This window comes from Silurus aristotelis, assembly GCF_946808225.1.
Source record: "Silurus aristotelis genome assembly, chromosome: 13".
Taxonomy (NCBI): Eukaryota; Metazoa; Chordata; class Actinopteri; order Siluriformes; family Siluridae; genus Silurus; species Silurus aristotelis.
Window position 1 is genome coordinate 4,232,546 of NC_139586.1, and position 18,820 is coordinate 4,251,365.

At 37.5% G+C, this 18,820-nt stretch overlaps 2 protein-coding genes across 17 annotated transcripts in view; both read right to left on the bottom strand.

The window, feature by feature from the left end:
* Positions 1 to 18,820, bottom strand: part of LOC310735404 (complement factor H-like) — a 189,708-nt gene that overhangs the window by 102,098 nt on the left and 68,790 nt on the right. The window lies entirely within an intron of this gene.
* LOC310735437 (coagulation factor XIII B chain-like) lies at positions 13,336 to 18,330 on the bottom strand. Of its 3 annotated transcripts, none has more exons than XM_083558199.1 (7): positions 17,804 to 18,330; positions 16,702 to 16,893; positions 15,610 to 15,801; positions 15,122 to 15,310; positions 14,658 to 14,849; positions 13,885 to 14,076; positions 13,336 to 13,710 (listed from the first exon to the last, which is right to left on the bottom strand). In XM_083558199.1, coding segments are annotated over exons 1-7 (1,026 nt in total). In that variant the 5' UTR covers positions 17,871 to 18,330; the 3' UTR covers positions 13,336 to 13,708. The 3 variants fall into 3 exon arrangements, 2 of the variants coding, with proteins under 2 accessions (XP_083414325.1, XP_083414324.1); XM_083558198.1 differs by having other exon boundaries at positions 15,122 to 15,313; XR_014536287.1 differs by lacking the exon at positions 16,702 to 16,893 and having other exon boundaries at positions 15,122 to 15,313.

Consider the following 18,820-nt stretch of genomic DNA (forward strand, 5'->3'; position numbering starts at 1 on the left):
AAAATTATTTTAAATATGAGCACAGATGTCACAAAAGCTAATATGTACATAAAGGGTCAATATCCTTTGACTGACCCTATGGGCAGTGTATCAGCTCAGTCCAGTAAATAATCACATGATTTACAAAAAAAAAAAAAAAAAAGGTTTTTCTTTTTTGTTTGTTTATTTAGGAAGAGATAAGCATAAATAGACTACAGACATTCGGACATTTTGTGATCTGGGACAAATGAGAAGGTGCACTTTGCTTTGTTTGGATAAATATAATCCTTTACTACTGTTTTTCTATCAATACCTTTAAGACTAATTTATTAATAACCAACATAAACATTTTAACTAAATAACAATTTATTAATCTTAGCAAAATTACTTTAATAATAAGGGTATTTCCTTATTATTATTAAGTGTAATGGCAATAGGAATGTTCTGAAAATATCTCAAAAAGTCCTCTTTCTGACAGTATTTGGATTTTTAGCATACTAAGTACAAAGTTCACACAAATCATTACTTCCTTTTATAAACGGAACCCTACATATTAGGGTCCTTTTGCCGTTCTGATCTGCCTGATTCATCCTAATAGTCTAAAACTGCTTGGAGCTTCTAATGTGGACCTGATAAGGAATTTACAAGACACCAGTGCCCTCTTTTGATATTTAGAAAAAGTAAGATGCTTACAGTAAGTAACAGAACTTGAACAATCAGGCAGTGCAAGTTACTTCAAATTACAGTGTATAGGTGGAGAAGACCGAGGTCCCCTGGTGGTCTAGTGGTTAAGATGCAGCGCTCCCAGCGCTGCGACCCGGGTTCGATTCCCGGTCAGGGAACCATCCCCAGCCACTCTTAGTGCCGGTCCCAAGCCCGGATAAATTGGGGAGGGTTGCGTTAGGAAGGGCATCCAGCGTAAAACATGTGCCAAATCAAACGTGCGGAGGATCCGCTGTGGCGACCCCTAACGGGAGAAGCCGAAAAGAAACTTTATAACAACAAAAATATATACACCTATAATTAAAATGTAGATAATATTCAATATCAGGAATATATATATTTTTTGCTATTGCCTAAGCTGTGTAGAGACAACACATGCTAATTATTTCAGAATTTCAAGTATTTAATGCATAGTATAGACATTTATTATTATAATTTTTATACAATCAATATGGTTTATGTAGCGAGCACAAACAAAAGAAGGAATACAAACAGTGAAACACCTTTGAACACTTTTCAAAAACTGCTCATTCAAATTAGCAGACCAAAGCTAACTTTTAGCTATTAGCTAGCTATTTATTAATATATCAATAAATTGATTCTTACGGTTGCACTTTCCCGTACTCTGCCATACTCCATTTCTTGTACAGGTGGCATAAAATTGATATCCATCATCACACTGGATCAATACATGTGTATTAAACCTGTAAGTATTCTGTGGGTTCTCCACTGTTCCATAATCAATATTTGGTTTTGAACAAGTAATTTCTGAAATACAGGCAAAATATTTGTTGGGATTTATTCAACCATTATACGCAAGTTAATAATGTTAGGCGTGGTGCGGAGGCGGAAGCCGGAGTAACGGCAAACAGAAATTATGATTATTAGAATTATGGTGTCAACAATATTGTACCAGTATTATTACTGTATTGTGTTTTACATTTTTACCCTCACACACTGGTCTGGATGACCATGTTCCATCATTTTGGCATTTAACACTTCTTGACTGTTGCTTTGTTCCATAAAACCAGTATGTTTTTAAGCATATAATATGCACATGTTCACCAATAGATACCCCTTGAGGTTCTGTACTATAAACACCAACCGTGGGTGAACCAAGCATACATACAATTTCTATTGGTGTCAAAATGAGATAAAATACAATGAGAAGGATTAAGGTTTACAGAGATCTTCGAAACTCTAAAATATAAATATTCAACTTGAGTAAATTTAACACAGGAAAACAAACACTGGGTTATCACCTTCACATTCGGGTTTTATACTCCAGCCGTATTTTGTGCATTTAGGTTTTCCAGGTCTGGGTTGATACTTTTCTTCACATTTATAATGTATTATATCATTTTCTTTGTACAGTATAGCAGGATTTGTAATTCCATGTGGTATTTCAGGGGCCACGCATTCTATATCTGCAACAATGACCAAAAATATTTTAATTATATAATAATAGATACAAACAGATAACAAAACAAACAAGTTTTTTTTTTATTTATGAAACAGTAACAATTTCTTTCAACAAAAATTTTCAACCTTTAAAAAACTAGTTATTTTTTGTCAAATATATATTTGCAGTAAAATGAACTAAGCAAACCACCAGGAAGTTAAACTGAATGAAAACGCATCCTTGAGACATAACATTAGCAAATAAAAAATAACTTTTCTGCACATTCTCATATTGAATCGTTCCTGTTCTGCATTCTATAAAATATAACTTTTGGTTAGACATACTTAATGATGTCTCTTAATAAGGCTTATTGTCTTAATCATAATTTTTTAACACTAATTACTGTTACATAAAAGAATTGTAAGAAATGTAAGAAATATTATTATTTTAGAAAAATGTATATGCAGCCTTACCTTGACTTTTGACAAGGGTAAATGAAAAGACCCAAAAAGCAACAAAGAAGATTTTGGAAACCTCTTGCATAGTGGATCCCATCCTTAAGAGATTTGTAACATAGGGATTACTGTGATACTCCTTTTTGACAGTGGATCAGTAAAGGTCCTTTGTTAATCATTTATCACAGCTGACACAGCTCATTGTACACATTGAGAGTAGTGTTTAAAAAAATGTTTTATTTGAATATTGTTATACTTAGATAAAGGAGATAATTGTATAATATTGCAGTTTTGAGAAGAGTGTTTTCTTTTTAAGTAATAGGAAAGCCATATACAGATATTGTCTTCAACAAGGGATGGTTTGTCATCTTTTAGTCAATATAGATCAGTTTACATTCTTAATTACAATAGAAACCTGTTATAGATAAAGCAAAGGATTATATTACAGCTTTTATAAATTAATAGTATATGTAATGTACTATTTTATACTTTCTGAGAGTTGTATATCATGTATTTGTTTGTTTCTGAAAAAAAGGGCTTGTAATTACAAGCAAATAACATTGTAAATCTAATATTCTTTTAAATATGAGCACAGAAGCACAGAGCACAAAAATGTATATGTAAATAAAGGGTCAATATCCTTTCACATGACATTTTGCTATGTTTGGATAAATATAATCCTTTACTACTGTTTTTCTATCAATACCTTAAAACTAATTTATTAATAACCAACATAAACATTTTAACTAATTAACAATTAATTGAATTTTACCAAATAGTAATAGTCTAATATAAAGGGTATTTCCTTATTATTATTAAGTGTAATGGCAATAGGAATGTGTCAGCGTCTGGACATTTTTTGGGTTTGTTTTTGCTTTGGCCACCAGATGCCGCCACTGGGCCCTTATCCCCCTACTGGGCCCTAGCCCCTAATTGTTTAATGTCTTCCACCTGCTCCTTGTTAGGGTTGTCTATTCAAGTTGCCCCTTTTGCCTTGGTCTGGGTTGGTTCATTATATTTGTCTTCACTTTTGTTGTGGTACAGTCGTCAGTGTATTTGTCATTATTCTTGTTGTGGTATCTTCTGTCTTGATATTGGTCTTCGTATTTGTCTGTCTTGATACTCGCATTTGAAACTGAATATGTGTGTGATTGTTTGTTCTGTTTTAGTGAGTGTTTTTCTATTTTGTTTGATTACTTTGTCTGCTGTTTTCTCAAATTTTTCCCTAGCCTCCTGTTTTTCCTAGCCTCCTGGTGTCTCCTAGCTTCTCCAGTCTTCCTTAATCTGCTGTCTTCTCTGTTCTTCCAAGTCTTCCCTAATCTCCTGTCTTCTGTAGGCGCTTGGCTTTTCTGTTCTCCCGAGTCTTCCCTGTTCTTCCAAGTCTTCTCCCCTGTCTTCGAGTCTCCTGGATTTTCCGTTTTCCCCAGTCTCCTCGAGTCTCCTGACTTTTCTGTTCTCCCGAGTTTTTCCCAGTCTCGTGGCTTATCCGTTCTCCCGAGTTTTCCCCAAGCCTCCAGTCTTCTCGAGTCACTTGTTACCTTCTGTCTTCCTGAGTTTCTTCGTCCTATTTAGTCATCTTTTATTTGTATTTGTAATGTGTTTGACTGCTACTCTCTTTAGCGACCTGGGTTCGAGACCCGCTCCCAAACCTGACAGAAAAGTTCAAATATTGAACTGTCAGAAAGAGGACTTTTTGTCACTTATACATTAAACTTAATGTATAAGGGACAAAAAGTCCTCTTTCTGACAGTTCAATTTATTCTGCAATATTTTGTGAATTACTGCAAGAGAATATTTGGACTTTAAGACTACTAAGTACAACGTTCACACATTATTACTTCCTTTTATAAACGGAACCCTACATATTAGGGTCCTTTTGCCAGACTGATCTGCCTGATTCATCCTAATAGTCTAAAACTGTTTAGAGTTTCTACTAGTAAGATGCTTACTTCTAATTTTAATCTAATTTTGTTTATTTATTCCTCAAGTTTGGTTTTGTGATGCAATGAAAATTGCATAAATAAAGCTATGTTTCACTACACATTGTTCATGGATATAATAAAGAAAATAAATAAAAAAACCCAATTTGAATTATAGTAAAATGCATTTCATATGTTCAAAAGTAAAAAATCGACCTGTCATTTTTTTTACTACATTATTTCAAACTCATTATTAGCTACTTATATTCGAACATCAATGTATGACTTGTTAATGTATCAACAGTATGACTTTTATTATCAAGTTGTACCATCAAATGCAATTTCCTTTGTAGCTGAGACATTCCACTCTGCATTTGGTCCATGCAGTTCAGAGCTTTATTGCTGTCCAGTGATTGGGGGATGATCGGTAATGGAAAAAAGGTGAATGATGCAATCACTCTGTAGGATTTTAGCGGGGAATTATCCTGGGGCATGATGTTAAATGTATTGTGGCCCGTCTCATGCAATTTCTACCTACTTTCCTTACACTTTCCTCAAGCTGCAATTTTTCATGAATTGGCTTTGAGCAGGGGTCTTCTGGTTGAAGATTTGGAATTGCAAGTTGTGACTGTCTACCAAAATACTGTAACATATACTGACACATACCAGAGCAATCAGTATGTGTCATTTGTAATTCAGATGATCGAAAAATATTTGGGTTGAATACTTTTGCAAGGCACCAATATATTATTAAACACAGAAATGTTGCCTTTGTACTGTAAAATGAATAATCACCTATTCTTAGATATGAAAATAAGTTTAAAAAAATAAAATTGATCGGAGATAAAGTATTCAGTAAAATTTAAGGTTACATTCAATTAATGCTGTTCTAGAATTCCGCAAAAATCTTTTTGTGAAAATTGCACCAGTTGTCAAAATAAAACATGTTGACATTGTCTGGGAAATTGAATGCAAGTAGCAATCATAGTGAAGGTACATAAGCTTCCTTAAGGAGCAGGTGGTTTCAGTGGTATATCTTATTGGTATCTATTAAAAAGGCCAACATAACTTGAGGTAATATGCAATTTTTCTAATTCTGAAGGTTGCTTCAATTTGAAGCTCATATTGTCAACCCTTCTAACACATAGCCACAATAGTTGTGTGGATCAGTCACAAATACCAAAGACAGAGAGGGATCCCTCTCTCTGGGAGAGGGGTAAAAGTTCTAATTCACAAAAAAAAAAAAAGATGGCCACTTTTGAGCAATGTCCTATTAAATAGATATATAAATGTCACCATCATAAATTGCTGAGGGCATCTATGTTTTTCCTAGCTTAAATAGAACCTATTAATATAGAGGTTATTAATATATAATTCACACTCTAACACGGGTGATATGGTGCAGTTTCCTGTTTAAATAAAAAAATAAAAAATAAGGCAATTGGTAACAGTAATTCTGACTTATAGAACAGCACAGAGAAGTGCACTTTTACTAGACAATGAAAGTATTTCTTTTAAAAAACTGGGATGTTAACTGGGATATTAATTTTTTTTTTGGGCCTCAAGTTTTCATAATAGGAAAACAACACAAGCACAAATACTGAGGTGCTTTATGTTTAGAGTTCATGCATCAGTCTTTGGTAATCAGCACACAGTACTGGTTTGCATTTGTATTTTACTAATAAATCCTGCACTCTAATCCCCAAGTCTGTCAATTGTGTCAACTGAACTATAGGTGTACCTTCACATCTGGGAAAAGGGTGTCTCCAATTTCCATCATTTGAACAGAAAACGTCTCCAGGTTATGGACGTAACCGTAGTTCCCTGAGGGAACGAGACACTGTGCCAAAACGCTTTGGGAACGCCTCACGTTGTCCACGCTCTGAATCACATGTAAAATCCGGCCAATAGGGGCACCCCGCAGACCAGGCCCTAGAGGCTGCCATACTACGGGTGGAATGAGCCTTGACTTCAAACAGGGTGGGAAGACCAGAGGACCAATAACCAACCAAAATCGCATCCACCATCCATATACTGAGAGCCTGCATACTGGCAGGAAAACCTTTCTTATGACGGCCATAGCAGACAAACAGTTTCTCTGACCTCCATCAAGTACGTATCCAGTGCTCGCACTGGACACAGTTGAATCTGTGTCTCCTGGTCTGGAACTAGAAAGGGAGGAGGGCAGAACGCCTGCAACACAACAGGTCGTAGGGATCTTAGGTACATACCCAGCACTAGGGTAGAGGAACGCACTGGCCATGCCAGGGGTTAACTCCAGGAGAGACGGGGCCACAGAGAGGGCGTATAGGTCCCCAAACCTTTCAAGGGAGGACATTGAGAAAAGGAAGGCGATCTTAACCGACAGGTACCTAAGGGCCACCTAGGCCAAAGGCTCGAAGGGGGCTCAGATAGAGCCACCAATACAACAGGCAAATCTCACACAGGCACTCCGGAACGTGTCATGACAGGGTGTTTCCCTAGCAACTGCAACGCTGGTGGGGTACAACAAGCCGCAATAGCAGACACATAAACCTTCAAGGTGGCCTTCTACAAACTGTCTGTGTAAGAACTCCAGAACAGCCCCAACCGGGCAGTTGAGTGGGTCAAACTTGTGGTGCTTACACCACTTGTAGAACAGCTGCCATCTTCTTCTTCTTCTTTCGGCTGCTCCCATTAGGGGTCGCCACAGCGGATCATCCGTCTCCATACCACCCTGTCCTCTACATCTGTCTCTTTCACACCAACTACCTGCATGTCTTCCCTCACCACATCCATGAACCTCCTCCTTGGCCTTCCTCTTTTCCTCCTACCTGGTGGCTCCATTTTCAGCATTTTTCTACCAATATAATTCGTGTCCCTTCTCTGCACATGTCCAAACCATCTCAATCTCGCCTCCCTCACCTTGTCACCAAAACATCCTACATGTGCTGTCCCTCTAATAAACTCATTTCTAATCTTGTCCATCCTCGTCACTCCCAACGAAAACCTTAACATCTTCAGCTCTGCTACCTCCAGCTCCCTCTCCTGTCTTTTACTCAATGCCACTGTCTCTAATCCATACAACATCGCAGGTCTCACCACAGTCCTATTAACTTTCCCTTTCATTCTTGCAGATACCCTACTATCACAAATCACTCCTGTCACTCTTCTCCACCCACTCCACCCTGCCTGCACACTTTTCTTTACTTCTCTAACACACTCTCCATTACTTTGCACTGTTGACCCCAGGTACCTGAATTCCTCCACCTTCTCCACCTCTTCTCCCTGCAACCGCATCACTCCACTGCCCTCCCTCTCATTCACACACATGTACTCTGTCTTACTCCTACTGACTTTCATTCCCCTTCTCTCAAGCGCATATCTCCACCTCTCCAGGCTCTTCTCAACCTGCTCTCTACTCTCACCACAAATCACAATATCATCTGCAAACATCATAGTCCAGGGAGACTCCTGTCTGACCTCGTCCGTCAACCTGTCCATCACCACTGCAAACAGGAAAGGGCTCAGGGCCGATCCTTGATGCAGTCCAACCTTCACCCTGAACCAGTCTGCCGTACCTACTGCACACTTCACTGCCGTCACACTGTCCTCATACATGTCCTGCACCACCCTCACATACTTCTCTGACACACCTGACTTCCTCATACAATACCACAACTCCTCTCTCGGCACCCTGTCGTACGCTTTCTCTAAATCCACAAATACACAATGCAGCTCCTTCTGTCCTTCTCTATACTTCTCCATCAACATCCTCAAAGCAAATTAGGCATCTGTGGTGCTCTTCCTCGGCATGAAACCATACTGTTGCTCACAGATGGTCACCTCTTCTCTCAGCCTGGCTTCCACTACTCTTTCCCATAACTTCATGGTGTGACTGATCAACTTAATTCCCCTGTAGGTACTGCAGGTCTGCACATCTCCCTTATGTTTAAAGATCGGTACCAGCACACTTCTTCTCCATTCCTTAGGCATCCTCTCCCCTTCCAGAATCCTGTTAAACAATCTGGTTAAAAACTCCACTGCCATCTCTCCTAAACATCTCCACGCTTCTACCGGTATGTCATCTGGTCCAACCGACTTTCCATTCTTCATCCTCTTAATCGCTGCTCTCACTTCCTCCTTACTAATCCTATCTACATCCTGCTTCACCAACTCCACATTCTCCAACCTTCTCTCTCTCTGATTTTCCTCATTCATCAGCTGCTCAAAATACTCCCTCCATCTTCTCAACACACTCTCCTCATTAGTCAACACATTTCCCTCTCCATCCTTTATTGCTCTAACTTGCAGTACATCCTTCCCAGCTCGGTCCCTCTGCCTGGCCAATCGGTACAAATCCTTTTCTCCTTCCTTAGTGTCCAACCTCTTATACAGCTCCTCATATGCCTTTTCCTTGGCTTTCGCCACATCCCTTTTTACCTGCTGCCGCATCTCCTTGTACTCCTGCCTACTTTTCTCATCACTCTGTCGATCCCACTTCTGTTTTGCCAACCTCTTTCCCCTAATGCTCTCCTGCACTTCCTCATTCCACCACCACGTCTCCTTGTCTTGCTTTCTATTTCCAGATGTCACACCAAGTACTTTTCTAGCTGCCTCCCTCATCGCTCCTGCAGTAGTTGCCCAATCATCCAGCACCTCTTCACCACCACCAAGCCCCTGTCTGACCTCTTCCCTGAACCTCACACTACACTCTTCCTCCTTCAGTTTCCACCATCTTATTCTTCTTTCAATCCTTACTTTCCTCCTCTTCTTCTTCGCCTCCAAAACTATCCTACAGACCACCATCCGATGCTGTCTAGCTACACTGTCCCCCGCCAACACCTTACAGTCTCCAATCTCCTTCAGGTTGCATCTCCTACACAGAACATAATCCACCTGTGTGCACCTTCCTCCACTCTTATACGTCACCCTATGATCCTCCTTCTTCTTAAAATACGTGTTCACCACTGCCATTTCCATCCTTTTAGCAAAATCTACCACCATCTGCCCTTCCACATTCCTCTCCTTGAAACCATACCTACCCATCACCTCCTCATCACCTCTGTTCCCTTCACCTACATGCCCATTAAAGTCTGCCCCAATCACCAATCGTTCTTTCCTAGGTACACCATCTACCACTTCATCTAATTCACTCCAGAATCTTATCTTCTCCTCCATCTCACAGCCAACTTGTGGAGCATAGGCACTGATGACATTTATCATCATCCCTTCAACCTCCACCTTCACGATCATCACCCGATCAGAAACTCTCTTCACCTCCACTACACTCTTACTGTACTCTTCCTTCAGAATCACCCCTACACCATTTCTCTTTCCATCCACACCATGATAAAACAGTTTAAACCCACCTCCAATGTTCCTGGCCTTACTCCCTTTCCACTTGGTCTCCTAAACACACAGCATATCTACCTTTCTCCTCTCCATCATATCAGCTACCTCTCTCCCTTTACCCGTCATAGTACCAACATTTAAAGTACCAACCCGAACCTCTACTCTCCTACACTGCTCCTTTTCCCGCCGTCTCTGTAGACGTCTTCCTCCTCTCCTTCTCCTCCTTCGGCCAACAGTAGCCCAATTTCCACCGGTACCCTGTCGGCTAACGATACCTGTGGCGGTCGTTGTTAACCCGGGCCTCGACCGATCCGGTATGAAATTTTCATTTGTGATCCGCATATTTGATTTGGCACATGTTTTACGCTGGATGCCCTTCCTAACGCAACCCTCCCCATTTACCCGGGCTTGGGACCGGCACTAAGAGTGCACTGGCTTGTGCCCCCCTAATGGCTGGGTTAGAACAGCTGCCATCTAGCGGCATAAAACCTCCTTTTTGAGGGAGAATGGTCTCAACTACCACAGTAGAGAGACCAGCTGCTAGAAGTCACAGCTTCTATAACTCCCCTGTTCCCCCCTGAACTCCCAGGGTTCCCCTGGCCTGCGAGAGGAGATTCCCTCCTGGGAGAAATATCCCAAGGAGGTCCTTAGAGAAGGGACAGCATCTCCACAAACCACGGTCTGCCTGGCCAACAGGGTGCTACCAGGAGGAGACGTACTTCATCCTGATGGATTCTCACCAGAACTCCCGGAAGCAGCGCGATGGGAGGGAAGGCGTACAGACGAAGGCGTCTGCTCTCCAATTCAACCAGCCCGGGATGTGAACAGCTCTCATTGAGAGAAGTTTCTTTTGGGACCACAGGAGAATCCGGTACGCTAGCCTGTACAGGGGGCGAATCAAAGACCCCTGTGATGACCACTTAGGTCTCAGAGGAGCTTCTGCGGAGCTTGGAGGCGAGACATCACCTTCTGTGGAGCTTGGAGGCGAGATGTCGCCTTCTGAGGTGCTTGGGGGTGAGACGTCGCATTCTGAGGAGCTTGGAGGCGAGACATCACTTTCTGAGGAGCTTGGAGGCAAGACGTTGCCTTCTGAGGAGTGTGAAAGCAAGACGTCGCCTTCTGAGGAGTTTGGGGACAATGTTCTGGTCTTGTCATGGTCTGGCGGCAGTACGACCTCCTTTTCGCGGCCTAATGGTGGTAAGGCGATCCCTTGGAAGCCAGGCGGCGCAACAACATCCTTTTCGTGGCCAGGCAACAGTACAACGTCCGTGTCGCGGCCAGGTGACAGTTCAATGTCCCTTCGCAGCCAGCAGGCGGTACGACATCCTTTTGGCCCCCGGGCGGCGTTACGATGTCCTTTTCGGGGCCGGGCGGCGTTTCGACACCCTCGGAAAAACACTGGAGCGGAGCGGCACCCTCGGCGGAACACTGGCGCAGAGCGACACCTTCGGCGGAACACTGGCGCAGAGCGCCACCCTCGGCGGGACACTGGAGCGAAGCGGCGCCCTCGGCGGAACACTGGACCGGAGACACGCACTCGGAGGAATACTGAAGCTGAGCGGCGGGACACTGGAATGGAGCAGCGCTCAGCGGGACGCTGGAACGGAGCGGCACGCTTGGCGGGATGCTGGAAGGAACAAGGGATGCCCTCGTTCATGCTCCACACTCTCCAGGCCCCAGAAAGAGCTCCCCCAGACAGGAGAGAAATGCAGAATGTGATTTTGGCTCGTTCAGAGGGAAATTCGGATGAATGCATATCCACATACCGGCGCTCCGTAGAATCCGCCCCACTCAGCCATTTCGCCGAAGAAGCGAACCAGGAATTCCATTGAGCTCTCTGAGGTGCTCCGGAGCCGGCGAGCATGATCCAGGAGGAGCGGCAGCGGGCTTACGGAAAAAATTCGATGCAGAAACGGGTTGCCGATCCACCGCGCCAGAGCGATTTCTCTTTTCTTTATAAAAGTCAGACCTTCTGTTGTGGGTTGTGACCGTGGGTCGGAAGCTGAAGTAATGCTATCATGCTTCCACGAAACGGATCTAATCCACGGAACGTAAGTAATTCACTGAACGTAAGCAATCCTGAACGTAAGTGAATCCACTGTGTTGTTTTTTTGTTAATTTTGCTAGCTTAGGGATTTTCAATTTAGAGGTAATGTATTATGTGTTACTGGCCAGAGCACCCCCTTTAAGATGGTAGCGGATGGTAGGTAAGACGTGGCTGAGGGAAGCATCATGACATGCAACTTAAGGTGCGGTCCGTGAAAATATTGTTTGACATAAAACCGTGGCGCAAATAAAGCTGGGGACTATAGAATAATTAAATGTATGAATAGTGTATGAATATTGTGTGTGTTCTGTAAGACAATGCTCATTGTTAAAAGTGCTATACAAATAATAAAAAAAAAATTATTACAATATATTTAGACGGAATGACCAGAAAGGTAAAGTACTAAAAACAGGTTTGCCATTCATTCTTGTATTTAAAACTGATCATTATTTTTTTAAAATGTTAGCAAACTAAGTCATCTTTCTCTAACAAAAGAGAAAGTGAGTCGTTTACATTTGTGCACTTGAATTGTGGACCACTGTAAACTGTGCAAAGTAGGGGATTAGGTTTTTCTGTTGTCTGCTAATCTGCCTGTTTGACTTTTTTCTAAATGGGATCCTTGTTAGCATGATATGCCAAGAACATGTGGTTGGATGTTTGCAGGACTTGAATACTGAATTGATCCAAAACAGTATCCTCCATGGTTAATGATTGTGTGTTAGTCCACACAAGTTGCCTGCATGATAATTAATTTCAGGAAATTAACACAAAACATACGTTTAAGAAAATAAAATAAAAGATAACTTAAAATATGACTGTAAGATTTTTAAGCACAAAAGTTTTATTTTAATTTATCTTGCTTAAGGAATAATTTGTGTATGCATCACATTATTAGAGTTAACAGTTTGATTTTACCAACTGAAGGACATAAATAAGTAAAAAAGAAGCATTTCTCCTGTGATATAGCCTATTACACGTATCATGCATTTAATTCTCCATAGGATCTGTTGATTTTCCATGATTTGTAGTTTGAACTAACATAATAAAAAAATATAAATATATAAATAAAAAATAATGTTCTGTCCTGATGACAAATATTATCTTTGATTTAGATACTTGATGATTTAGTGATCACTTGGTGTCCATTTCCTGGATGTGATACTGTTATAATTAATTGTGTCAGATTTATAAATATAATATGACCTCAGACTGAAGATTTTTTCGATTTTCTTACATGAATAAATGATGACATATTGTGATTACAGGTGAGACTGTTAGAAATTGCTGGTGATATTTATATTGACCTTTAATTATTATCGCACAAAAAATTGTCAGAATCATCTTAGGTCTGAATAGCAATATGCACAATGTTGGTAAAAACTTAATACTAAAGACACTTTATGTACCACTGAATATGGCACCTTCTGTGTAAGATGGCCTGTAATATTTTCCAAGAAAAGAATAAAATATACAGCTAAAAATATTTTTTTTATTATTATGTTTTTATTGACTTACTATAATACCCATGAAATGACATAACCTGTTAAAGTAGAACATTATATGTCTTATTTTGGAATCTACATATCCTTAAAAAAGCATGAAAAGTGTCATATTAGACAAATACAGTATGATTGAGACTATAATGATCATAATATATAATAATAATTTAAATAATTCAAATCAATTTTCAATCAATCAATTAATCAATCAATCAATTCAATTAAAGCACTTGAGCTACAAATATATTTTTTATCTGTTTATGAAATATTATCGATTGACCATAATTTATGTACATTTCTTTGACTTCAGCAATGACGGTTCCTTGAGAAATGTTTCAATTTCCGATGGATTCTAAAATGAAATAGACAGGATACATTTTCAGTTTGTTGTTATTAATAATTGTAAGTATTGCTATCCATAAAGAGCAAGATTACATTCCTGCAAATGTTTTAAATCTAGATTTGATGGTTATAACAGTAATTACTTTACAAAAGATTTATTTCAGAATGACTATTTGCTACTCACATTGAAGACATCGTGGGTAAATCCATTTTCCTGCAGAGCATGTGGCTTCGGGCCCATTTTCAAAGTAAAATCCTTCTTTACACTTGTATAGTACTGTGCCGCCTTCCTCATAGTACGCCTTTAGATTTCCTTTTTTTAAAATGCTATTATTTATTTGTCGCTCAGGGTCTGGGCATTTAGGGTTTTGAGCCACTATAACAAACACCAAATAATTAACAAATTAAAACACTTATATATATATATATATATATATATATATATATATATATATATATATATATATATATATATATATATATATATATATATATATATATATATATATATATATATATATAAATGTGTGTGTGTGTGTGTGTGTATATATATATATATATATATATATATATATATATATATATATATATATATATATATATATATATATATATATATATATATATATATATATATATAAGTGTTTTAATTTGTTAATTATTTGGTGTTTGTTATAGTGGCTCAAAACCCTAAATGCCCAGACCCTGAGCGACAAATAAATAATAGCATTTTATCCATGAAACTCTACACCACCCAGTTTCCACTGCTGACCCTTACCTAGTGTGAAGCAGTCAGGGTAAAAGAAATGCTGTGCCAGCTTTCACACCATCCATCTCACAACCAAATTTTTTAATGGTAAATATATATATATATTTATATATATATATATATATATATATATATATATATATATATATATATATATATATATATATATAAATGAGTTTGCTACTTACATGGTATACATTGTGGGTAATCCCATTTTCCTGTGGAACATGTGGCTTCAGGCCCATTTTCAAAGTAATAGCCTGCTTTACACTTGTATTGTACTGCGCTGCCTTCCAGATAGTATGCCCTTTGATTTGCTCTATTCAGAATTGCGTTATTTATTTGTCGCTCGGGCTTTGGGCATTTAACGTTTTCAACAACTATAATCAACATAAAATCCAAGTTAAAATAAACATTCAGAAAAAAATGTTAAACAGTGATAATAATTATACAATATTATGATAAGGAAAGAATCTCAAATTCTTTCGAATGCTGTAAAATGTCAATGATGAGTGTAAATTCAAATCAGGACCTAAATGTTTATCAAAGCCAAGTACTTTTTTTGTTTTGTTTTGTTTGATAAACCATGGTTGGTTTGGTTAGTAAAATGGATACTGTATATATTTTTCAACAATGACAGTTTGCTACTCACATATTATGCATTGTGGGTAATCCCATTTTCCTCTGAAACATGTGGCTTGGGGCCCATTTTCAAAGTTATAGCCTGCTTTACACTTGTACTGTACTGTGGCACCTTCCAGATAGTATGCTTTCAGATGTATTCTCTTCATAATTGCATTATTTATTTCTTGCTCTGGGTTTGGGCATCTAAGAGTTTCAACTACTGTAATAAACATCAAATCAGCATGAAAATGTTAATGAAAAAAACAGCAAAATTAATTATAATAAATATAATTTATATATATTATTACTAGTAGTACACATATCAATAGTAGTAGTAGCAATAATAATACAAATAGAAATGATACTACTACTCATACTACTTCTACTAATTATAATAATATACATAAAGACATCATGATCCATGGTTCATGATTAATGAAGGTCTAGATAAAGAAATTGGTAGCAGGGTGTGAGATGATGGGAGTGTTTTTTTCTTTTTGTTTGTTTCTGACTTACATGGTATGCATTGTGGGTAATTCCATTTTCCTCCAGTGCATGTGGCTAGGGGCCCATTTTCCAAGTAATACCCCTCTTTGCACTTGTATTGTACTGCGCCACCTTCCTGATAGTACGCCTTCAGGTTTATTCTCCTCAGAATTGCATTATTTATCACCCGTTTAGGGTCTCGACATCTAAGATTTTCACCCACTATAAAAGAAAACCCACAATCATTCTACTGTTAACATATATGTACAGTCAGCAAATTGTTAAAGACCTTGCAATAATAAATATATTTTATTATGAATATAGTAATCAAAATTTCAGAAACATTAATGTTAAGTATACAACACAATCAAAACCAAATCAGGATTTGGATGTATAATTAAGTCAATGTACATCTGTTGTCGTCTTTTTTTTATTTTGTATCGTTCTTTTCACTAGGCTGTAACTAAACTTCAAAATGTCAAAGGTGTGACCATTTAAGATGATCATATATTTGGTAATAAATGATGGAAGGTGTGGTGCCAATGCTAAAGTTTAGTGCTGGGATATTACTAAACATATAAAGTGCTGTATTCCATTTAGTTTATTTTTTCTTAACAAGCTCAGATGATATGCATTGTGGGTAAGCCCATGTTCCTGCAAAACAAGCAGCTTGGGGTCCATTTTCAAAGTAATAGCCTGCTTTACACTTGTATTGTACTGTGTTGCCTTTTTGAAAGTATGCCTTTAGATTTGTTTTCTTCAGAATTGCATTATTTTTTTTTTTGCTCAGGATCAAGGAATCTAAGGTTTCCACCCACAATAATCAAAACGCCAAATCATCAACAAGTTAACATATACAGTCAGAAACATGTTAATGTCAAAACAATATTATTATTATTATTATTATTATTATTATTATTATTATTATTATTATTATTATTATTATTATTATTATAATTACTACTACTACTACCAAGACTTCTGCAATTACTTGAGTGCGATAGTTGGCATGGCACCAATGCTGAAGTCCTGTGCTGGAATACTGTTAAGCATATTAAGTGCTGTTTTGTGCTTCGTTTGGTTGTTTAGATTTTTTCTTGACAATAATGGTTTGCTACTTACATGATATGCATTGTGGGTAATCCCATTTTCCTGCGAAACATGTGGATTGGAGCCCATTTTCAAAGTAATAGCCTGCTTTACACTTGTATTGTACTGTGCTGCCTTCCTGATAATATTTCTTCAGATTTGCTCTTTTCAAAATGGCATTATTTATTTGTCGCTCAGGGTCTGGGCATCTAAGGTTTTCAACAACTGTAATAAACATCAAATCGAACAAGTTAACAAATACAGTCAAGAAAATGTTTAGGTAAAAACTGTTATAATAATATACATATATATATATATATATATATATATATATATATATATATATATATATATATATATATATATATATATATATATATATACACAAATGGAACCTCGATACTCGCAACCTTGACACTCATGACCTTGACACTTTTCATTTGGAACTGGAGTAAGAGTAACTCGCAAAAAATCTGATCATAAGTTCGAAATAACATTTCAAAACAGAGTTTGCACTAAAAAATTAAATAAAATTGTTAACTAAAAACTATTAAAAACTTTTTCATTATTAAATGTATTATATATTTAAAGTAGTAAATAAAACATTACATCTACAGTACAGTACATCTACAGTTCCCCTTCAAAACCATCCATAGGTGAGAGTCTAAAACTCGCGTCAATAATTAAGTGTGGCTGAATTAAAAGCTGTTGGAGACTCCACTAGTGCTGTTACAAAAGCTTATTGTTTTAATGCAGAGCCTTTGCCATGATGTTCTGTATAACAAATAAATAGCTAATAAAATACTGTAAATATGATCTTAATTAAGCCACTTTTTAAAGTTAACCTAATCTGTATATCTAATTGTTAAACATAATCTAATCATAATTGTGTTTTTTTTTTTTTATTTAGTTTTTTGTGTGCTTCTGGAATCTTTAAAATAAATACTTTAAAAATTAAAAAATTAAAATCATTATTTGTATTAATGAGTTATAATGCAGGATAAAGTAAGGCTTAAGTGTACAAAGACTTGGAAAGTATGTACCATAATCAGGTGAAAATTGTTGTATAAGTCTTATTTACATCAGACAATACGAATTTTAATGACAATAAATAAAAAAGAAATATTATTCTTACCATCATATGCTGAGGTATAAACACTGGCCCAGAAAAACAGATACAGGACAACAAGACTTGGCTCCATTGTTCTTGTTTAGTAGGTTAACTCAGGCATTATAATCTAAAAACATTAGTCAGGGTTAAAATTTCCCACCTTGAACACACCCATTTCTGCACACGTTTTTGTAGGGCTTACTGTAAATATTATTGTTATGATGGAAAACAAATGATTTCATAAGACTGTTCATGTTGTTTCATATAACTGTTTTTGACATTGTACACAATAAACCATTACCTCCAGGTGTGTTCTGAAGTAAAAGGCACAGAGTGATATTTAAAACAATGTAGAATTGTAAAAAGCACATTAAAAACACAGATTATAAAACTATGATCTATAGCATTATAACATTGACAGTGCTGCTTTTTATTGTAATTAGCCACCATATTAATTAGCTGGGGTATGCACATGAATATTTTCAATTGCTCTTAGTTGGATTATCAATGGAGTCTTAAGATGTATGTAAAATGTTGCCACTGATGTCAGGTCAAAATGATGTAAGTTTTTTTCCCTTTCAATTTACCATATACACCAAAATCTGCAAATAAACAGGGTGGCATTGTGATGCTGAAAAGGGAAATTTCCTCCCCAAACTGTTGTGAGAATTCAGAAGAAGGAAAGGATTACTCAATATGTCACTGTATTACAAATTAAAGACATTTCCACACATATGAGAGTTAAACCTGTCCGATGAAGTAAGGGTTAAGTTGCATTTCCAAATGTTTTTGACGTTTTGGAATAGAAGATAACATTTGGATTTAGCTGAATTTGTAATAATATTTAAACAGGTCTTCATTTAGGTGAAGTCATAATATTCCACTCATAATAATCAAATCGAAGATGCGGATCATGAATACGGATGATCTGAATATACTGTAAATAGTCTTTATGATATTAATTTACTGTATTTTTCACTATTGTAATGTGGAAGTGTAGTCGTATAATTGTAATAATCTTTTAAACAATGGATTTTGTAA